The sequence below is a fragment of the Catharus ustulatus genome, chromosome 24, assembly GCF_009819885.2.
Source record: "Catharus ustulatus isolate bCatUst1 chromosome 24, bCatUst1.pri.v2, whole genome shotgun sequence".
NCBI classification, from domain to species: Eukaryota; Metazoa; Chordata; class Aves; order Passeriformes; family Turdidae; genus Catharus; species Catharus ustulatus.
In genome coordinates this window covers 6,397,212-6,420,515 of record NC_046244.1, presented here as the reverse complement: position 1 = coordinate 6,420,515, position 23,304 = coordinate 6,397,212, and the positions used below count along the sequence as shown (strand labels likewise).

General features: G+C 47.1%; 2 protein-coding genes across 3 annotated transcripts in view; both read left to right on the top strand.

Annotated features, from left to right (window-relative positions):
• LOC117006984 (ATPase family AAA domain-containing protein 3) overlaps positions 1-14,760 on the top strand; it is a 29,086-nt gene extending 14,326 nt beyond the window's left edge. Inside the window, exons 13-16 of the mRNA XM_033079824.1 lie at positions 816-886; positions 5,134-5,301; positions 6,315-6,423; positions 14,381-14,760. Of these exons, the coding sequence (XP_032935715.1) occupies positions 816-886; positions 5,134-5,301; positions 6,315-6,423; positions 14,381-14,560 (528 nt within the window). The 3' untranslated portion in view covers positions 14,561-14,760. The remainder of the gene's footprint in view (positions 1-815; positions 887-5,133; positions 5,302-6,314; positions 6,424-14,380) is intronic.
• A 91-nt stretch (positions 14,761-14,851) lies between these two features.
• LOC117006985 (developmental and secondary metabolism regulator VEL1-like) lies at positions 14,852-21,923 on the top strand. 2 transcript variants are annotated; one of them, XM_033079825.2, is made up of 3 exons: positions 14,852-20,081; positions 20,161-20,519; positions 20,600-21,923. In XM_033079825.2, exons 1-3 carry the CDS (start codon positions 19,585-19,587, stop codon positions 20,830-20,832), a joined length of 1,089 nt encoding a protein of 362 aa, XP_032935716.1. In that variant the 5' UTR covers positions 14,852-19,584; the 3' UTR covers positions 20,833-21,923. The 2 variants fall into 2 exon arrangements, with proteins under 2 accessions (XP_032935716.1, XP_032935717.1); XM_033079826.2 differs by having other exon boundaries at positions 20,161-21,923.
• The last annotated feature ends 1,381 nt before the right edge of the window (positions 21,924-23,304 follow it).

Sequence of the window (23,304 nt, the reverse complement as noted above, 5' to 3'; positions counted from 1 at the left end):
AAACCCATCGAAATGAAAGTACTTTGGAATAGAGAAATATCACACTATTCATTCAAACCTCTCATTAAAACATCTTTATTAAAGATGCTAATTTACAAAATCTGTAAAATTATAGATGTGCTCTACCATGAATGTGCATTTCAGCATGTTCCACCTTGGCAAATTGTGGCACCATAAAAATCCTTATTAAATCCCAAGATAAAAACCTTTTATCCTTTAACTCTTATTAATTTTAAGACCAAGGAAAAGGCATCAGTGGCTCAGTCTTGTTGGAGGTTTTGCAGCAGGAAAATTGAAGGAAAGAGGCAAATATTGAAGGTTGTTCATGCTGGTACCTTGCAGGGTTTGGGCTTTGTCCTCACAAATTTTATATTTGAAAGTTTTCATTACAAAACTGCTTTTTACTGCATGAACAAAGTTACAGCAGCATCTCTGTATGAATAATTTGTGTTTCCAAAGTCACCACATTGTCCATCCAGCTGCTGGAATCCCAGCTGTGTTTTCAAAGAACTCTCCAGAAGGTTCCTTGGAATGTGTGAGTGAATCCTTTATTTTCCTGTGTCACACTGCACTTCCTAGAGCACTGGCTTTGAAACCAAGCAGGTCACTGGATGAGTGTGGATAAATCTGTAGCCTCTCTCCTGGAAATTTTAGTTCTAACCTTTCTCCTGGGTATATAAATTGATTTTTTTTTCCCTGAGATACTTTGGATTGCTTGACAGTAACAGAATTCCCTTTGTCCATAATGCTGCTTTAAATGATTCCCTGCCTGCAGTGCTCAGCAGCTGATCCTCCTTTGGGTTTCATTTTTGCAGGAGAAAATCAGTGAAGATCTCAGAGCAACTTTAAATGCATTTCTGCACAGAACAGGGCAGCACAGCAACAAGTGAGTACCCAGTTTCAGCAGTTGTTATTTCCCTGGGTTGAGGAGAGTCTTTAAAGGGTCCCTGGGGTACAAATGGAAGTTGGAAATGATCTGTGCTGCTGAGGGATTGAAAAAAATCTGCAGAGAATATCCCCCTTAAAGTTTATGTGCTGGATGTGGTTTGGTTCTCCTTCAACTTTTCCTGGCACTTGGAAATCAGAGCAGAAGGAAATTTTTTTCCTGAAACTGGAGTGGAATTTAAACATCTTGAGTGTGTTGATGTTTATATATTCTTTCTTGGTAAGTTAGTGTTTATACAAGAGCCCAGGAAAATCACTGCCACAAAAATTCTGAGTTCATCTGGCTGAGTGCTTGATGTTCCCTGGAAAACCCCTCAGTGGTGCTTGTTCCTCTGAGTGACCTCTTCCCATCCTGGGCTGTGTGGGCAGGGACTGTGAGGAGATGAGTTTCCATCATCATCCATCCATCCATCCATCCATCATCCATCCATCCATCCATCATCCATCCATCCATCCATCCATCCATCCATCCATCATCCATCCATCCATCCATCATCCATCCATCCATCCATCCATCCATCCATCCATCCATCATCCATCCATCCATCATTCATCCATCCATCATCCATCCATCATCCATCCATCCATCCATCCATCATCCATCCATCATCCATCCATCCATCCATCATCCATCATCCATCATCCATCCATCCATCCATCCATCCATCCATCATCCATCCATCATCCATCCATCCATCATCCATCCATCCATCCATCAATCATCCATCCATCATCCATCCATCATCCATCATCCATCATCCATCCATCCATCATCCATCCATCCATCATCCATCCATCATCCATCCATCCATCCATCCATCATCCATCCATCATCCATCCATCCATCATCCATCATCCATCCATCATCCATCCATCATCCATCCATCCATCATCCATCCATCCATCGTCCATCCATCCATCATCCATCCATCATCCATCATCCATCCATCATCCATCCATCCATCATCCATCCATCCATCATCCATCCATCCATCCATCCATCATCCATCCATCCATCCATCATCCATCCATCATCCATCATCCATCCATCATCCATCCATCCATCCATCATCCATCATCCATCCATCCATCCATCCATCCATCATCCATCCATCATCCATCCATCATCCATCCATCCATCATCCATCCATCATCCATCCATCCATCATCCATCCATCCATCATCCATCCATCATCCATCCATCCATCCATCCATCATCCATCCATCATCCATCCATCCATCATCCATCATCCATCCATCATCCATCCATCATCCATCCATCCATCATCCATCCATCCATCATCCATCCATCCATCCATCCATCATCCATCCATCATCCATCCATCCATCCATCCATCATCCATCCATCCATCCATCATCCATCCATCATCCATCATCCATCCATCCATCCATCCATCATCCATCCATCCATCCATCCGTCCATCATCCATCCATCCATCCATCCATCATCCATCCATCATCCATCATCCATCCATCCATCCATCATCCATCATCCATCCATCCATCCATCCATCATCCATCCATCCACCATCATCCATCCATCATCCATCCATCATCCATCCATCCATCCATCCATCCATCCATCCATCATCCATCATCCATCATCCATCCATCCATCCATCATCATCCATCCATCCATCCATCCATCATCATCCATCCATCATCCATCCATCCATCCATCATCCATCATCCATCCATCATCCATCCATCCATCCATCCATCCATCCATCATCCATCCATCCATCCATCCATCATCCATCATCCATCCATCCATCATCCATCCATCCATCCATCATCCATCCATCCATCCATCATCCATCCATCCACCCATCCATCCATCCATCCATCCATCATCCATCATCCATCCATCCATCATCCATCCATCCATCCATCCATCCATCCATCCATCATCATCCATCCATCATCCATCCAATCATCCATCCATTCATTTCTTTCTTTCTCTCTCTCTTTCTCTCTCTCTCTCTCTCTCTCTCTCTCTCTCTCTGTCTTTCTTTTCCATGTGGGATCCCAGAGCTGTTCCCACACCATGGCAGGGCATGTGTCACTGTCACTGTCCCCCAGCCCTGCTCACTTTGTCACTTTGATGGGAAATCCCTGCCCAGCACTGCTCATTTCAGCCAAAGCCATTTCCTGGCTGTCATCATACAGAGCTGACCTTTCCTTCACCTTTCTCAAATAATATTTGATTTTTTTTTGGTGAACTTTACTTACTTGTTAAAATTCCTCCTTTCACAATTGAGCCAACAAGAAAAGTTGTGTGGCTTTATCTGGCAAGTGAGGTTTTTAATGATGAGCTGCCCTCAGTGAGGCTGCAATGAAAGACTTTTTAAGTAACCTCATGGAAATAAATATCCTGCAAGGTCACTGCCCCAGGACATTTTCTATCGTTGGGGTCTCTGAGCTTGCTGGAACCAGTGCAGCTGTGACTGATAATTGTTTGTGTGTAGCTCTCTGTCCCAGAGGTGCCTGGGAAAGAGTTGTTTTTCTAAAACAAATAAATTGCTAGAAAGCAAGGTGTTGATCCTGCAAGAACCTTGGTTTTCCCTTTGGGAGGAGAGCAAATCTCTTCTGAAGTGATGCAGGGAGTTACTCTAGAAAGCTGTGTTCAGTATAATTATTATTAAATAATACTTGCAAGGATAAACATGAGGGATATTTGCCCTGCAAATCAGGGACAGACAGGGAATGGTCTTTTCCCTTTTCTCTCCTGGAATTTCCTTTCCTTTCCTCTGATTTCCTTTTCCTTTCCTGCAATTTCATTTTTCCTTTTCCTTTTCTTTTTCCTTTTCCTTTTTCCTTTTCCTTTTCCCTTTTCTTTCCTGGAATTTCCTTTCCTTTCCTGCAATTTCCTTTTCTTTCCTGGAATTTCCTTTTCCTTTCCTAGAATTTCATTTTCCTTTCCTGCAATTTCATTTTTCCTTTTCCTTTTCCTTTTCCTTTTCCTTTTCCTTTTCCTTTTCCTTTTCCTTTTCCTTTTCCTTTTCCCTTTTCTTTCCTGGAATTTCCTTTCCTTTCTTGGAATTTCCTTTTCTTTTCCTGGAATTTCCTTTTCCTTTCCTGCAATTTCATTTTTCCTTTTCGTTTTCCTTTTCCTTTTTCCTTTTCCTTTTCCCTTTTCTTTCCTGGAATTTCCTTTTCCTTTTTTCCTTTTCCTTTTTCCTTTTTCCTTTCCCTTCCCCTGATATTAAATTGCCTTGGAGGAGCTCTGGGGCTGCTTTTTGCTTCCTGGGATGTTGTGCCTCCCCTGAGAACAGCTGAGCTCTCACACAGAATTCAGCCCTGATTTCAGCCATTTGAGGACACTGAACATGCCCTGGTGATTCATGCACTGATTTTTACTTCTGAGCAGCCTCAGTGCTGCTCTGGGCAAGGATTTTTTATTTCTGAGCAGCCTCATTGCTGCTCTGGGCAAGGATTTTTTATTTCTGAGCAGCCTCATTGGTGCTGTGGGCCAGGAGCAGCCCTGCCTCCATGAGTGGAATGGTTTAATGGGCTGTGTAAATGGGGCTGCTCTGCTGAGACCCTGAGGAAAGCTCTTCCTTCAGCAGGGAATTGCCTCCAGCACTGGGAATTGCTGCCTTTCCACTTCCCCAAATCATCCTGTGGGATTTGTGTCACTGTCTGAATATCAGGCTGCATGGCAATCCTTAATCCAGGCTTGGTTTTTTTTTTCTGCAAGTTCTTGTTGGTGGAAAAGCCACAGTTTTGTCTTGGCCAAGTTATCTCCAGAAATGCCAGCAGAGAACACAGCCCCTTGTAGCAATGATTCAACCAGACAGCAAGAACATCAATATTCCAATAGCTGTGCTTAAAAGCCCATTTCAAATTATCAGGCACTATTAAACTGGTGACATCAATTAAAGCATTAAAGTATTGGCACAGGGAAGAGGCATCATTACAAAGCAATAAAAAAAAAAGGGTTTCCAGCTCCAAAATGCAGCAGGACACATCTCTGTCCTGTACAGCCCAAACCACATTTCAGTGGTGTTGAGATGCTGTCAGAGCCATTCCTGAGCAATCCATTTTTTTTTCACGTGAGGAAATCTTTCATCCCAACCGCCAACATTCAGACTTAGCTCATTGATTTTTATTTTCATGCTTTGTCAGTCTATATATTTTTTTTTGTTTTTTTTTTCCTAATTCCAGGTTTATGCTTGTTTTAGCAAGCAACCAGCCTGAGCAGTTTGACTGGGCCATCAATGACAGGATAGATGAGATGGTGAACTTCGACCTGCCCCAGCTGGAGGAGCGCGAGCGGCTCGTCAGGATGTATTTCGACCAGCACGTCCTCAAGCCAGCCACAGAGGGCAAACAGTGAGTATTGCTCACTGCTCTCCCACCCTGGAGAATCCTCTTTCTTTTCTTCTTTTTTCTCATCCTTTTTCCTGTGTGTTCTGTCTGTAAAATCAAATTCAACAAGCAACAAGAGCTGGGAGATGCCTCTCGCTATCTCAGTGCCATCGCAGATTTTTTGTTGTGCCCTCAAAATTCAGGAGGCACCAATGCAAGCAGAGAACTGTAGGAACTCTGGGAGAATTTTTTTTCTTGTTTTTTTTTCTCTTCCCTTTTCCTGTGTATTCTGTCTATAAACCAAATTTCTACAAGCAACAAGAGCTGGGAGATGCCTCTTGCTGTCTCGATGCCACCCAAATTTTTTATTGTGCCCTCAAAATTCAGGAGGCAGCAATGCAAGCAGGGAACTGTAGGAACTCTTGGAGAATTCTTTCTTTTCTTGTTTTCTTGTTCCTCATCCCCTTTCCTGTGTATTCTGTCTATAAACCCACTTTCAACAAGCAACAAGAGCTGGGAGATGCTTCTCACTGTCTCAGTGAGATGCCACCCAGATTTTTTATTGTGCCCTTAAATTTCAGGAGGCACCAATGGCAAGCAGGAAATTGTAGGAACTCTAGGAGAATTCTTTTTTTTTTATTTTCTTGTTCCTCATCCCCTTTCCTATGTATTCTGTCTATAAACTCCGTTGCTACAAGCAACACAAGAGCTGGGAGATGCCTCTCACTATCTCAATGCCACCCAGATTTTTTGTTGTGCCCTCAAAATTCAGGAGGCACCAATGCAAGCAGGAAACTGTAGGAACTCTTGAAGAATCCTCTTTCTTTTCTTGTTTTTTTCTCTCCCCTTCCCTGTGTATTCTGTCTATAAACCCAATTTCTACAAGCAACACAAGAGCTGGGAGATGCTTCTCGCTGTCTCAATGCCACCCAGATTTTTTGTTGTGCCCTTAAATTTCAGGAGGCAGTAATGCAAGCAGGGAACTGAATTCCTGTGGTCTGGCTGCACATGAACCAAAAGGTTGTTCTGCATTTCAGGAGGTTGAAGCTGGCCCAGTTTGATTATGGCAAGAAGTGCTCAGAGATTGCCAGGCTGACCGAGGGCATGTCCGGCCGGGAGATCTCGCAGCTGGCTGTGGCATGGCAGGTGAGTGGGGCTCTCCTTCCTTCCTTCCTCTTCCCTTCCTGGCCTTCAGCACTGAGCTCCTTCCTTCCTTTTCCCTTCCTGGAAGGTTTGAGGCTTGGATTCTGGAGTTTCAGATCATCTCTCCCTGTGGAAGTTTGGTTTGTCCATGGGGTGGTACCAGAGCACTGCTGGCTCGGGGGTGCTGGTGGAATATCAGAATTCCTCAGCCCAGAAATGGGAACAGCTTTGATTTCCCTCATGGGAAATCCCTGATGGAATTGAAGTAAAGCAGGTGAGTTTGGAGTGAATTTGGGCAGCCCATGCTGGCCACACTCATGGTGCAGCTCAGCAGAAGAAATCCTGGAGTTCTTGCCCTCATTAGGGCACTAAACTCCTTCCATTCTAAACCCTCTCAGTGCAGCTTGAGCTATTAAAGAAACAAAATTAACTGGAATTAGAGCTGAAAAAAAAGAGATATTTCTTCCATACATAAATTGTCCTTGGAGTACAATTATTCACATGCTTAGCAAGCTTTAGTGTGATTTTATTTTTTTTTAAATCAGGTTTTCACCTTGTTTTGTCACAGCTGCCAGTTTCTTACTGGATTGTGTATTTTCATAAACTAACCTAGAAATATCAATGGAAGGAATGTGCTCCAGTTTGTGTGTCATGTAACCTACTCATGTCAGCTTCCTTTCAGGGATTGTAAAAACAAAGTGGCTTTTTGTTTAGTTCTTAAATTTTTAATTTAGTTTAGCAGCTCACAAACATCTTATCATTCCTTCTGCTACTGGCTTTCCAGCTTTTAAGGGACAGAAATATTTATCCTTTCTAATATAAATTAATTTTAATTGCAGTAGTCATGAGCTGAGGCCCAATTTCTTAGTTTACTCCTTGGTAGCACACAGCTGGTTAATTTTCCTGTATAATTTTTGTGATATTGAATCATATTTCAAAATGTGTGCTGTCATCTGCCCCACGTTTGTGAAAGGCTTTGCTGCCAACTATTTCCTGTAATAAGAAGTTGTGATAAATGATGCTTTGCTTTTTATCACCCCTTATCAGCAAGTTTGTCATTACTCCCCAGGAATGACCTCAGCTTTTATCATTTCTCCTTTAAGTGCTGCTGAGGGAAGGGAAAAGGTGGGGGTGACTAATTTTCCCTGACAGCTTTTGAAGATGTGCCTCGTGCTGCCAGCACTGTTAACAAGGTTTGATGTAAAATTGCAGCAGGAAGTTGTGCTCTCATCAAACACTCAAAAAAACCTCAAAAAACCACAGGAGAAGGTGGGGAGAAATATTTGAGTTGGTTGGATGCAGCAAAAAATGAAAATGTGGTAAAATGAAAATTTCTTGTTGGTCAGGAAGGGGAGTGTGGGGTCAGTGAGCAGCTCAGGGATGTGAGAACACCCAGGGTGGGATGAAGAGAATTCTCATCCCTACCAGAGCTGTTGGTGCTCTGGGGGTTCTTCTTCAGGTTATTTGTGATGCCTTAAAATTTCAGCTTTTCTATTTTTTTTTAATGTATTTGTAATCCTGGAATTCTTTAGTGCAGAACTCTAAACCCCATGTGCAGTGTGAGCTCAGCTTTCCCATTTTGCTCAATCCCTCTCCAGGCTGGGAATCAAGGACACCTCACAGACCCTAAGAAATCCAAACAAAAGTGAGCTGGGGAGGAGCAAACTTGGGGCAAATTCCTTCATTACCTGAAGCTTTAATTGGAATATTAACCCCCAAACTTATAAAAGTGTGAAAACCCATGGTCCATTTTTGGATGAGGAGTTTGGAGCTGCTGTTGCTGCCCCTGTGTGAAACCCTTTTTGGGGAAAAGCTCCTCTCCAGGTGAGATTTTTACTCACTCCTGGCTGCTGTTTTAGCCCTGCTGAGTTGGTGTAGCTGCTCCAGTGCTCTGGGCTCTCAGGGAAGGTTGAAGGCTGGATTTAAGCTTTTCCTGCCTCAAATTCCTGCCTTCCTGCTCCCCTTCCCGTGGTGCTGGTGCACCCCTGTGGATGGCTGTGCTCTGAACTGGGTCAGGGAGCTGAGCACAGTTAAAAATAGCTTGGCAAGAGGAGTTAACTGCATAGCTCCAGTGTTCAGGGGAGCTTGGGGCTGCAGGAACCAGGAACTGACTCCCAAAAATCCTTACAGGCTTCCCTCAGCTACAGGGTGCTACAGACCACAGACACTCTGTGTTTGTTATCAATATATCATTTTTTGCTCTTTTAATCCCCTTTTAATTCAAGGTGCTGCCTGCCAAAGGTGGGAAATCTGATTGCAGAATATTCTGAGGGGAAAAACCCCCAGGGCTCATCCAATCCATCTCTGGGAAAAACCCCCAGGGCTCATCCAAATCCATCTCTGGGAAAAATCCCCAGGGCTCATCCAATCCATACCTGGAAAAAACCTTCAGGGCTCATCCAAATCCATCCCTGTGCTCTGCAGGGCTCATCCAATCCATCCCTGGGGAAAAAACCCCCAGGGCTCATCCAAATCCATCCCTGGGAAAAAACCTTCAGGGCTCATCCAATCCATCCCTGTGCCCTGCAGGGCTCATCCAAATCCATCCCTGTGCCCTGCAGGGCTCATCCAATCCATCCCTGGGAAAAAAACCCCAGGGCTCATCCAAATCCATCCCTGTGCCCTGCAGGGCTCATCCAATCCATCCCTGGGAAAAAAACCCCAGGGCTCATCCAAATCCATCCCTGGGAAAAACCCCCAGGGCTCATCCAAATCCATCCCTGTGCCCTGCAGGGCTCATCCAAATCCATCCCTGTGCCCTGCAGGGTTCATCCAAATCCATCCCTGTGCCCTGCAGGGCTCATCCAAATCCATCCCTGTGCCCTGCAGGGCTCATCCAAATCCATCCCTGTGCCCTGCAGGGCTCACACCCCCCAGCCCAGCCTGGTGTGAGCAGTGTTTGGTGAGTGCACAACTCAGCTCATCCTGGGCACAGGGAGATGTTCCTGTGGTCCTGATGCAGTTTGGGATCATCTTCCCTTCCCAAAAATGGATCCCAGAGGTGATTTGGGGAAATTGTGAAGCTTTAGGAGGTGAAAGCATCACACCCATCAGCAGTGGCCACTCTGTGCCACGAGGATTCTCTGCCCACATTGCCTTTAAAAACCCATCTCAGTTAATCTGAGCAATATCTGCAGCTTCCAGAAGTTTAACTCCACCACAAACTGGATTGGAGATGGATTGGCTGCCACTCACATGAAGTTCTGTTTGTCTGGCTCTGTCTGTCCTGAATTTACCAACAAGAAAAAAAAAATAAGGTGCAGAAAAGCCAAGAGTGTAACCTCTAGCACTGGGAAAAAATTATTTCTGTCTGGCACAGCAAAGAGTGCGTGCTGGAAATCCATTTTAATCTCTTCTGCAGAAGACTGAGCATTGCCTTTTGTCCTTGTGCTTTTCCATTGCCCTTTATGGCTCTAGCATGGGCTGGATGCATTTTCACCTTAAAAATTCCCCTCAGCTCTGTTTATAGTCGTGTGCAGACTTGCCAGCACTGAACTCAAAGCTGCTGATGTGCTTTAGATAAAATGTCAAAACCTAAAAGCAACCTTTCACTATTCCAAGCTGTAATCTTGGAAAATTGTTTTGGCAGCACTTCAGGAGAATTCCCAGGAGTTTTATGTCCCTGTGTGAGCTTCCTGTCATTTCCTTGCTTTTTATGCCACAGACATAAATGCTTTTTTTTTTTTTTTTGCTCCCTGAACCTTGTTTATATTTTAAAAATAGCTGTTGTATTTTTGTGGGGGATTTTTTTTTCATTATAAATGAGATACAAATGAGTCTGGCCAGGTTAAAAAAAACCACAAGCCTTGGCTGAAATGAAACATGAGGTCATTTAGGCTGCACTTGTCCTCTGTTCCATCTCCACCAAACAAAATTATTTCATAATTAGGTTGGAGGGCTAAAACAGGAATTGCTGCACTGGAGAAAATGGGTTAAAATCTGTCCATGCAGGAGGCAGAGGTATGAATACAAATGAAGCTTGGTACCATTTTTATGTGTGTGCAAGCTACTCCCAGAAGGGGCAGCTGCTTCTCCCATTTGCTTTCTTGACAGCCAGGGCCTAAGGCTTTCTAAAAATAGAAAGTCATTGAGAAAATCAACAGAGCATGAACTGCACAGCTTTGCAGGAGGTTCCACACTGGGCTGCCAGGGCTGAGCATCCTCCCTCTCTGAGCACAAAAATGCATCCCAGCAAAGTGCTTTTTTTATTTGAAATCATCCCCAGCAGGGTTGATTTGAGAGCTGCAATAATTTAAAAAAAATGGAAAGGGGGTGAGTGAGGGCTGAATAAAGCATTTGCACTGTGTCCCTTTTGCAGAGGGGACAGGTGGGGTTGGGAGAGGTGCTGGGGAATGTTTGGCAGGTGATGGATGCAGAAGTGGCAGCCTCAGGCTCCTGCTCAGAGAGAATTCTCCATTTATTTGTGCAGGGACAATTCTCTATTTGTGCAGGGAGAAATCTCCATTTATTTGTGCAAAGGAGAATTCTCTATTTATTTGTGCAAAGGAGAATTCTCTATTGGTGCAAAGGAGAATTCTCCATTTATTTGTGCAAAGGAGAATTCTCTATTTATTTGTGCAAAGGAGAATTCTTTATTTATTTGAGCAGGGACAATTCTCTATTTGTGCAAGGAGAATTCTCCATTTATTAGTGCAAGGAGAATTCTCTATTTATTTGTGCAGGGAGAATTTTCTACTGATTTGTGCAAGGGAGAATTCTCTATTTATTTGAGCAGGGACAATTCTCTATTTGTGCAGGGAGAATTCTCTATTTATTTGTGTAGAGAGAATTTTCTACTTATTTGTGCAAAGGAGAATTCTCTATTTATATGTGCAAGGGAGAATTCTCTATTTATTTGTGCAAGGGAGAATTCTCTATTTATTTGTGCAGAGAGAATTTTCTACTTATTTGTGCAAGGGAGAATTCTCCATTTATTTGTGCAGGGACAATTCTCTATTTGTGCAGGGAGAATTCTCTATTTATTAGTGCAAGGGAGAATTCTCCATTTATTTGTGCAGAGAGAATTCTCTATTTATTTGTGCAAGGGAGAATTCTCTATTTATTGGTGCAAGGGAGAATTCTCCATTTATTTGTGCAGAGAGAATTCTCTATTTATTTGTGCAAGGAGAATTCTCCATTTATTTTTCCAAAGAGAATTCTCCATTTATTTATGCAGGGAGAATTCTCTATTTGTGCAGGGAGAATTCTCTATTTACAGACCTGCACTCCCTCCCCTAGGCCAGTCTTTACTCCTGGCTTTGAGCAGGAGCACCAGCTTGACGTTGTCAGTGCTGCCTGCAGGAAGAATTACAAAAGATTTACACAAGGAAAGGATTTGATGCTGCTTGCAGAAAAAAAAGCAGAACCTGCCAGCTCTGGTGGGTTGTGCAGTGAGACCTTTCCTGTTTAACCAGCTCCCCCCCAAAAAAAGGCTGAAAATCAGCCTGGGTAACCTTTTGCTCATTTCTAGAAAGAATTATTCCTCCTGCAGTGAGGTAATTGGCAGCTCTGACCCCCAGCTCATCCTGGCCTTTGTCTTGTGGCCCTGCACATCCCTGGGCACTGGGGGTGGAAAAGGGTCACACTGAAATTTGTTCCTGTGCTGCTTTTGCTGTCAGGCTCGTTCCTTGCTGGAATTGATGTTGTGCACCATCAATAATGGATGGAGGCTGTGTGTGACACCTCAGAACTGCAGTGTGAGAAATCCAAGTGAAGGTTCCTCACTGGGACAGGGCACACCAGGCTTGGCACAGGACAGGGCAGGGTGTGGCTCTGGGGAGTTTGGGGCTCCTGGGGATGGTGTGGGGACCTGCAGGGCTCATCCCAAACCCCCTGATTCCCTGAGCACAGCACAGAGCTGCTCACAGGAGCCCTTGCAGAGAGGGAGGAACCAGATTTAGAAATGTGCAGCTCGGGGGCTGCTGTTACCTTGGAGATGGGTGCAGCTGACAGCACCAGCATCCTTCCCTGTGCTGGCTTCTGTGCTGGCTGTCCCCTCCCCAGGGGACAGTCCCTCTGCTGGGGTCCTGTCCCCCTGTGGGCTGCTGGACAGGGCTGCCAGCCCTTTCCCTGAGGAGCTGTGGTCACCTTGGTGCTGCCTCTCACAGATACAGCAGGGAGGAGAGGGAGGGTCCTGAGTGCAGGGTGGGAGCTGACCCAGCACAGAAGGAGATTCCTGAGGGAGTGCATGAGGAAAGCAGGATTAAAATGATTAAACATCATTTCAGAGGCACCACATTGCCCATGTCCCCCCAGCACTGATGTTTGTTCTGCCGTGCAAATGTTTAAACAATTTTCTGTTGCCTGGGATGGAGTTGTTCCATCATCCCCCCTGCACCCACCTCTCCTCACCTTATTGACTTCACAGATGCAGCTCCTTTAGAGCAGGAGAGGAAATTTAAATGAGCCAAGTGTGAGGTATTTTCTCCTGAAAAGAAGGGGTTTGATTCTCAGGAAATCCAGAGGTGGGGAGAGCTTCTTATTGATGATCACCACATGGAAGGAGAGTGCTGTGAGGGAAATCATGCATGGAGAGGAGAACAACAGAGAGGGAGCAGCCTGAGCTGTGCCCTGCTGCTGGGAAATGCCAGCCCTGAGCTGTGAGAGGTGTCCTTGTCCCCACAGGCAGTGATGGTGGGCAGGACAGTTGGGACAGACGGAGAGATCTCTAAAGCCAGGTCTTGGAATTTGAGGTTTATTGCAAAGGGTCTGGGTGAGAGGGCCCTGCCTGGAGCTGCCAGGGCTGTAAGAGAGTCAGGGGAAATAGAGAAAGGGGCGAGAGAAAGAGCTCAGAGAGTGAGGTTCCTGTTACAATACAATAAATCTTCTTCTGTGTTGAATATTCTAATTTCCACTCTCCAATCTAACACAAGATACAAATCCTACAGCATTTACACCATACTGTGTTACACTTTAAACCCTAAAAACTTCTCTTTGGGCCCCTTCTGCCAAGCCAGCAGGGTCTTCTCTGACCCTTGGACCTGTCTGCAAGCAGAGGGAATTGTTCAATCGAGAGATTATTTCAGCTGGCCATTCTATTGTTTTCTAGTTATTTAGTAACTAAGGTTGGGTATCTCAAAGATGGCTTTCATTTCAATCTCGCTTGTAGTTTCCATATTCTCAAAATCTTTTACCAGGCAATCATATTGTCCTGGTTTGGAGGACAGGTGTCTGCTGAGAAAGGCAGGAGCTTCTCTTTGAAATGGAGAATGTAAACCCCCTCCCTCCAAATTATTATAATTTTGAAATCAAGGGGCTCTCAGGCAAAGATATGGGAATTAGGAATAACAGTTCCTTACTAGGGAAATTAAAATAGAAATACAGCACTACAAAGAACAAACCCTGACACAGTCAGAGTACAACCTGACACCCGTCAGGCAGGCAGGGTGTTGGCAGCAGTCCCATTCCATGGTGGCTGCATCCTCCTGCAGTGACAGATGTGGCTCAGTTGGAGCAGTGCTCCTGTACAAGGTGCAGTTTCCCTCCGCAGCTCCAGTGGTGATGTGGAGAAATCCGGTTTTCCTCTGGAGTCCAGTGGAGAAAGGGGCTCCCTTAGTGTCCCAAAACCTCTGTTTTTATCTTGGTAAGAAATGTTGGGCTCTTCCCCCTGGCTGGAGCAACTCCCAATGGGATGCAGTAATTTTATCAGTGCCACAGTGGGACTCAATGGCCATGAGCAGAAAATGACTGGCTGGAGGAAGGATGGGTTATAAAAAGATAAAGAACACTGCCCTGCCTGGTTTATAAACCATGGCCATGAACAGGAGATATCTCCTTTGGAAATAAAGAACACTGCCCCAGCTGGTTTCAATGGATGCCCATTAGCAGAATATCTCCCACAGAGATCAGGATCACTGCCCCACCTGCTCTCAACAGATGGTGACAGAACAGATACCTTTTGTCACATCCTCTATTACCACCCTAGACACATATTTCTAATTTTCCTGTTTGATCCCCCCAGGCAGCAGCCTACGCCTCAGAGGACGGCGTGCTCACCGAGGCCATGATGGACGCGCGCGTGGCCGACGCCGTGCGCCAGCACCGCCAGAAGATGGAGTGGCTGAAAACAGAAGGTGCTGAAGCCACCAAAGAGACTGACAGGAACCCCCTGCTGCCTTTCCCCAAAGGGACACCCGTGTGAGAAGCCTGCAGGGTTTCATGTGAGGAGGCAAAGCTGGGGAGGGGCTTCTGGCACGTGAAGTTTGGTGGAGAGCAGGGGCCAGGGAGGGGTGAGGCCTCAGGCTGCTGTGGGTCTCGTGGTTTTAAACTGCACCAGAAAAAACAAAATGGTTTCAATAAGGCAGGAGCAACTGAATTAAAGGACCCCTTGCTGAAATATCACTGCTGTGTGGGTCTCTGTGGCCTGTCCTGCTGGAGAGGCACAAACCCCAAATCCTTCTGAGCCATTTCTGCAGCCAGGGCTTGTCCAAGCCTGGCACTCCCATCCATTTCAATCTGTAGGGTTTGTGCTCCAGCAGAAGCATTTCTCACCTTTTTTCCCCCAGATGACACAGCTCCTTGCTCACATCTCTGGATGCCATCACTTGAGTTGCCTTTCAGAATCTCAGAGTAAATTTTTCTTACAAAAGTGGATTTGGGGGACATTCAGTGCTTGAGTTGGTCTGAGAGCAGCCCCACATTTTTTCCCCCCAAATAAAACACTTTTCTCTGTGAAGAGATGGGTTTGGGGCACACAGATCCAGCATGGTCTGAGGAGAGAGATGAGTGGGGCTTGTTTGCTCCCACTGCTGCCATCCAGCTGCTCTTGCAACACAAATTTTCTGCTGCATTCCTGCAGCAGCTGAGAAAATGTGCCATTGTCAAGCCCTGAACACGAGCCTGTCTTGATGAGATGACATTTGTTCTTGTGTGGATATGAGAGACAGGTTAGAAAATCTCCTGGTTGTTTTTTTTTCTCCATTTGAACTGGATTTGAACTCTGTGCTCTGCTCTGAGGCCTCTTCTGTAGCTACACAGCACAAGCACATTGGCCTGACCTAAATCTGTGCCCTTGAGTGCCTTGCTGGGCTGTTCTCCTCACACAGGAGCTGACACAGCCCCACTTTGTCCATTCCAGGGCTGGCTGAGCTCTGAGCTGTTTGCTGGTGAGCCCTGTCCTCAGACAGAGCCTTGTGGGACACCAGGAAATCATCCCTGAGGCTGCAAACCTGCCCTGCCTGGGCTGCCAGCATCCCCCACAGCAATTCCTGCTGTTTTCCCCTGGTGTTTTCCCCTGGTGTTTTTCCCCTGGTGTTTTCCCCTGCTGTTTTCCCCTGCTGTTTTCCCCTGCTGTTTTCCCCTGGCAGATGTGAAGAGGCACCTGAGAAGCTGCTCCTTGTGGGAGGTTCCCACTCTGACACTCACCTGGTGCCAGGTGCATGGCTGGGGATCTCTCTACAACCAAACCACACATTTGATGTTCAGAATGACCAAAATCAACTCAAACCCCACTTTTCCCTTCCCTCTCAGCCTTCACTCCACTGCTCAGGATTGATTATTCCAGGCTTTCCCTTTCCCAGCTAAGATTTTACTGGAATTATTTCTATCAAGCCCCAGGAGCTGGGAGCTGAGAGGGATGATGTGAGGGAGCTCTGCTCTCCCTGATTGTGCCATAAACCTTCAATTCCTCCCCCCTCCTTCTCCATGGAGCACAGGGGGAGGGAAAGGTGCTCTGCCTTGTCCTTGTGCTGTGTTTGTGCTGATCCCAGGGGCTGGAATGCTGCTGTGGGAGAGGCCCAGAGCTGCTGCCTCAGCTCTTTCTGAGCTTCCTGCTGCAGATGGAATCAGATGGGAGCAGGGATTGAGTGCAGCTTTGGGGGCACTGTCAGATTTCCAGGGCACTGAACTGGTCCTGAAAGAGAAATCCTGCCAGAATCAGCTGGGCAGAGCCTGATGCTGCTGAAATCCCAGGAGCTCCTTCCCTCTGCCCCTGGAAAGCTGTGGGCTGAAATCCCCAGGGAATTCATCTCCTTGCAGAGATGTTGGTGGCTCTGAGCAGCTCTCCCCATCCCCTTGTGTGTGCAGGGTGTGGAATCCACAGCCAGGAGTGTGGATGCAGACAGATCCAGACCCACTCTGGGGCTCACATCCCCCTGGGAGAGCTGAGAGAACAGAACTGGGAGCACTGAGCAGGTGGAAGCAGCAGAGGCTGAATTTGAGGAGCCTTGGGGTGCTCCATGGGCCACACTTTGTTTTCCTTGGATTCAATCTTCCAAAGAAAAGCAGAGACTTGTGCACATGATGCCATTAGTCCTTGGTGACACTTTTTATTTCCACAGGAAATACATTTCTCCATCCACTCCCACACCTTTCCTTCTTTCACACTTTGTGCTGCTGCTCCCAACTCTCCTGATCCTGCCTTCTCCCTGGACACCTCAGGCTGCTGCTGTCACTGCTGCTGTCCTGTGGAAGGTGACAGAAAGGAAAGAAAGGCTCCTTGTCACCCTTAATTCCTGCCCCACCCACGATTTAAATGCAGGATCTGTCCCCTGGCTCTGTCAGCTCCATGGAGGTGACACCCAGAGCTTGGCAACCCCAAGCTGAGGTTATCTCCTCTCCTGACACTGAGTTATGAGCCAATAGCACTTTATTAAAATGGTATTTTGGATTGGAGAGCAAATTCCAGAGCAGATGGAATGGTGAGCAATCCATCACTCCCATCCTGGCTGCTGCCACTGCAAATGTGGCTGGCTCAGAGATTTACAGCCTGGCCAGCTCTGGCTACTCCCAGGTGCCATCCTTTGAGGGATTTCTGTGGGATGTGAAAGGCTGGGAGGAGATTGCTGTGAGCACCACATCCCTGTGGTGTTCTGGGCCTTGGAGAAATGAGAATCTCCCCAGGAAATGCTTCCCTGCCAGACTAGTGGGGAAAAAACATTCAGAATATTTTCTAAACCCTTGTCTCAGGCTGGGGTTAATTTATTTTCTGCTCTTTGTCTGCACTGAGCCCAGATGTGCCCAGATGTGCCCAGACTCATGGAACAAATCCTGCAGCAGCATCTTTGTGCAGGGTTGGAGCCCAGGTGGGGTCAGAGCTGCTCTCTGGGTGTTCCTGTGCCAGCAGGGAGCACAGGAGGGAGGTTGGAGAGCTGGGGGCAGATTGCAGGAAAAGTGATCCCACTTTTCCTTCTCTGTGCCAAAGGCCTGAGCAAAATTCCTGAGCTTTTCCTGCCTTTCCAGGAAGGGCAATGGGCACAAGAGGAGCCTGAACTGAGCAGTGAAATATTTTATCTTGCTTTAAAATCAGTTGTGGATCTTGGAGCTTCCCTGTTTATCCCAGAGAACCAAGCAGGTGAAAATCTGTCCCAGAGCCTGGGGGAATCCCAGAGCCCTTCTGGAGAGGCCAGGCCAGCTCTCCCCACCCCTCCCAGCCTTGTTGGCACCTCCTGGCACCCCCTGCCCCAAATCTGGGGAGCTGCTGCTCTGGGGTGCCCCAGGGGGGAATCACTGCCTTCCAAGGGTTGGAAAAAACACTCAGATGCAAAACATGCAAAAAACTATTTTACTGACAAACAGCAAAGGATGGGCTTAGTTCCAGGAGCTGAACTGGTTCTCTATTGTACAAACATCTTCTTGAAAGGGAAGGAATGGCTGAAATACACTCACTTGTTGACCCAAATAAAATCACAGTGTGCTTTTTCTATTGCCTCCCCCACCCCAAGCTCTCTGCACCTTCAGCTCAGGCTGTCACCTCCCTCCTTGTGGAGAGCACAAAGCCCTGGCTGAAATCTGCCTGTGCAAGTGTATTTAATAAAAAAATTAGCCATTATTGCTTTTCAACCACAGTAGAGATTATTCTGTGATTAGACTCGGAGCAGAGTTTAATCTCTCTCTCTCTGGTAGTCTGGGCTGTGCCTCTCCCTGCCTGATGCATGCAGAAATGGTTTGGGTGCAGGAAAAAAGAAAAGAAAAGGAGTAACAATCAGGGGAAACAGCACTCCAAGCTCTGTCCTGGTGTTTTATCAGAAAAAGCTCCCTCAAGTGAGTGCAGGGCTTCCTCTGCCTCAGTGGGAGCTGGGACTGAGCCCTGGGCTCACCCTGAACCTGGGAACTGTTTGGGATGAAATGGGTGCAGATGGGTGGAGGTGCCAAAGGAGGGAAGGCTCCATGCAGGGGACAGGGTGACACAGAGCTCTGGACACACAGACACACACACACAGACAGACACACAGCCACAGCCCAGCCAGGCTGAGCAGCTCCTCCTCACTGCCCCACCTGCAGGGAAGCCACACTGGCTCTTTTTGAGTTTTTCATTTTCTTTTGGAAGTTCCCTCGCTGCTTCTTGTCCTCCTGGACACCCCAGGGTGCTGGGCTGGGGGGATTTTTCACCTTCACCCCAGGGTGGGAGCAAAATCCTGTGTCCCTGCCCCAATTCATTCCCTGATCTGCATCCCACTGCTGCTCACTGACACCCAGAGCTGTTCAGGAAATGATGGATCCAAATGTTTGTACCACATGCTCTAATTAGGGAAGAATTTCTGCTCCTTCCTATGCAGGGGGGCTTTGGGAGCTGCAGTTTTACCTCCCAAACCCCCCTGAATGCAGAAGCAGCTTCATCACCCCTATGGTGACCCAAGCTCTTCACCCATGAATGTTCAGCAGTGAAATGAGAACTGAGCTCCCTGTGCCCCTCACCCTGCAGCAGTGAGCATCACCCTCCTTTCCACCTCAGGATGCTCAAACAGAACCCCCCAGGTTTCATTTTGTGCCTCTGGACACCCCTCAAAGAGCCTGTCCCCATCTCTGCACCCTCCCTGCAGGGATTTGGGTGTGGATGGGCAGTCCCAGTTCTCCCAGTTCCCTCCCAGTGCCTTCATCCCCTCAGTGTGTTTCCAGCACCCCTTTTAGCAGGGATTCTCCTCTCCCAGCTGAAAATGCAACCAGAAAATGAGGTAGAAGAGCAGTGAGAGTAACCAACCCCAGCCCACCGTGCTGGGAGTGCCCAGGACACCACCCCAGGCACTGCCCTGGTGTTTTGTGGATGAGCTGAGGTGTCCCTGGCTGGCCCAAGGATGGATGGATGGATGGAAGCTCAGGAGACACCTTCCCAAAGTTCTCCTCAAAGAGGAAGGGCCCTTCTCACTGATTGTTGTTTCTATTGGCCAGGGGTTAATTCAGCAGAGCTGGAATTGAGGAGGGGGTTTGAGTTAAAGGAGCTGCTGGGTGATGGGGTGGGTTTCTCAATCCCCTGCTTTTCCCCACCCGTCTTTCCACAATTCTCCTTCCCAACCAGACCCCATGTGGGAGGCTCCTCACCCCAAAACCTCAGGAGGACATTCCCAGCAGAGCACCTCACCCCAAAACCTGAGGAGAACATTCCCAGCATGGTTCTCACCCCAAAAATGCAGGAGAACATTCCCAGTACCCCAAGAACTCAGGAGAACATTCCCAGCAGAACCTTTCACACCAAAAACTCAGGAGAACATTCCCAACGTGGTTCCTCACCCAAAACCACAGGAGAAAATTCCCAATAGGGCTCCTCACCCCAAAAACTCTGGAGAACATTCCCAGCATGGTTCCTCACACCAAAACCACAGGAGAAAATTCCCAGTGGGGCTACTCATTCCAAACACACAGGAGAACATTCCCAATAGGGCTCCTCACCCCAAGAACTCAGGAGAACATTCCCAGCAGAGCCTTTCACACCAAAAACTCAGGAGAACATTCCCAACATAGTTCCTCACCCTAAACCACAGGAGAAAATTCCCAGCAGAGCTCCTCATCCCAAAACCACAGGAGAACATTCCCAGCAGAGCTCCTCACCCCAAAAACTCAAGAGAATGTTCCCCATATGGCTCCTCACCCCAAAACCACAGGAAAACATTTCCAGCATGGTTCCTCATCCCAAAAATGCAGGAGAACATTCCCAGCAGAGCTCCTCACCCCAAAAACTCTGGAGAATATTCCCAGCATGGCTCCTCACCCTAAACCACAGGAGAATGTTCCCAACAGAGCTCTTCACCCCAAAAATGCAGGAGAACATTCCCAGCAGAGCCCCTCACCCCAAAAACTCTGGAGAATATTCCCAGCATGGCTCCTCACCCCAAAAATGCAGGAGAACATTCCCAGCAGAGCCTTTCACACCAAAAACTCAGGAGAACATTCCCAGTGGGACTCCTCACCCCAAAACCACGGGATAACATTCTCAACAGAGCCCCTCTCCCCAAAAACTCAGGAGAACATTCCCAGCATGGTTCCTCACCCCAAAACCACAGGATAACATTCTCAACAGAGCCCCTCTCCCCAAAAACTCAGGAGAAAATTCCCAGCATAGTTCCTAATCCCAAAACCACAGGAGAACATTCCCAGCATGGTTCCTCACCCCAAATATTTTTGATTTTTGAAACCATCCCAAAAGTGCTGGGTCAGGATTCCCTCCCTGCACAGGCAGGAGTTTTGGTTTCTGAAGGATGAGGATCATTTCCCCATGACAAACCTGCTCCACCAAACCTGGAATAAAGTGAATTATTCCCACCAAATTTAATTGCACTGAGAGTATTTCTCGTTTGGCTTTTTGCTTGTGCCTGACTTTGAACAAGAGGCAGGTTCAAAAGGTGACAGCTACAGACCCAGCAGATTTTTTAAAAATCTATTTTTATACAACATTTATTTTGTAAAATTTTCTTTTCCCCTTCTTCCAGAACCTCAAATTTTTATGGAATTTTACCCTGGATCAGCCAGGTCAAACTCAACAGGTGTGAGCCCCCATTTCACCCTTTCCAATTGTTGAATTTTTAATTTTCCAACCAAGCTCAGCTGCTGCAGCAAGGCAGAGCCAGGCTTTACATTCAATCTGAGTTTCTCAGTGGAAAAAAATTGCTTTTAAATTTTAATTGCTTTTTTTTTTCCCCCCCATAACCAGTTCCAAGGACTCAATATTTGTCCTTATCACGATGGAATTTTCTTCCCTGCCAGAGGAGCTGCTCAAGGAAAAGTTAGATCCCAAATTCCTTAGATCCTAAGGAATTTTTAGACATCACAAACAGACAGACAGACACAAATATGGACCAGACAATTATTTAGGTCCAGAAAGAACCTGGGGCTCCAAGACAAGAGGCACTGGGGAATAGCAAAGGTGGGAATGGCAGAAAAAAAAAAAAAAAAAAAGGAAATTTTGGGCAGTTTTGGGGGTTGTAATTAACAGAATGGGTATAGGAAATTAAAAAAAACCCCAAAAAACCAACAGGATGTGGAGCAGGGAGGGCAGAGCAGGAATCCTGGTGTCCTTTCCCTGCACAAACAGCAGGAGGCCACTGAGAGCGTCCAGGAATTCATGGAGGGGAGGGAATTTGATGCTCAGCATCCCTCAGGTCTGGGAGTTCTCCCCATTTCTGCACAAACCCACAAAATGATGAATGAGGGGGGAATGATGAGGGTTCAGGGCTGGCAGATTCCTGGGGATGGTGTTTCCCTCCTTCAGCCCTCCTGATAAATCCCAATAAACCCCAATAAATCCTAATAATTCCCAATAAATCCCAATAAATCTCAATAAATCCCAATAAATCCTCTCTCCCCCTGCCCCAGCAGACCCCAGGGCCTGGGAGCAGCGCAGGGAGCAGCCACCAGCACAGCTGGGAACTGGACAGGTCCTGCAGGTCCCTCTGCTGGGAGCTGGACAGGTCCTGCAGGTCCCTCTGGGGCACTGGGGGAGCTCTCTGGGTGGGGATGCTGCTCTCAGAGCCTTCAACCCTTCCAGACCTCAAACCCCACACCAGAGTCAGTTTGATCCTATTCAAACCTCAAAACCCCACACCAGAGTGGGAGAGTGGGTTTGATCCCATCCAAACCCACACCAGAGTGGGTTTGATCCCATCTGAACCTCAAAACCAAACCACAGTGTGTTTGATCCTACCCAAACCTCAAAACCCAAACCAGAGTGGATTTGATCCCATCTAAACCTCAAAACCCAAACCACAGTGGGTTTGATCCCATTCAGACCTCAAAACCCAAACCACAGTGGGTTTAATCCAATCCAAACCCACACCAGAGAGGGTTAAATCCTATTCCAATCTCAAAACCCACCTCAGAGTGGATTGGATCCCATCTAAATCTCAAAACCCAAACCACAGTGTGTTTGATCCTATTCAGACCTCAAATCCCACACCAGAGAGGGTTTGATCCCATCCAAACCCAAACCACAGTGGGTTTGATCCTATTCTGACCTCAAAACTCACACCAGAGTGGGTTTGATCCCATCCAAACCTCAAAACCCAAACCAGAGTGGGGTTCATCCCATCCAAACCCACACCAGAATGGGTTTCATCCCATCCAAACCTCAAAACCCAAACCACAGTGGGGTTCATTGCATCCAAACTCAAACCACAGTGGGTTTGATCCTATCCAAACCCCAAAACTCACACCAGAGTGAGTTTGATCCCATCTAAACCTCAAACCCCACACCACAGTGGATTTGATCCCATCCAAACCCAAACCACAGTGGATTTGATCCTATTCTGACCTCAAAACCCACACCACAGTGAGTTTAATCCAATCTAAACCCACACCAGAGTGAGTTTGATCCCACCCAGACCCCAAACCCCACCCCAGAGAAGCACAAACCCACCCTGGAGCCTCCTGACGCTCTGAGCTGCCCTTGGGGACATTTGGGACGTTTGAAGGAGTTTGGTTTTGGGGTCTCTCAAACCAAACCCCACCAGCCAGGGCTGTTCAGGGCCCCCTCCCTGCCCTGGGGGGGTTTTGGGGTGATTGAACCAGGCTGACCCTACAAGAAGAGGGGCAGAGCAGCTCCTTCCCTCCCAGAGCAGAGCTGGGGGATGTGGATGAGCCACACCCAACACATCCCTGCGAAGGACAGACACCAAAAATGCCACCAAAAATGTCACCAAAGCAGCAGCAGCAACCCCAGGGAACCCCCCCAACCCCACA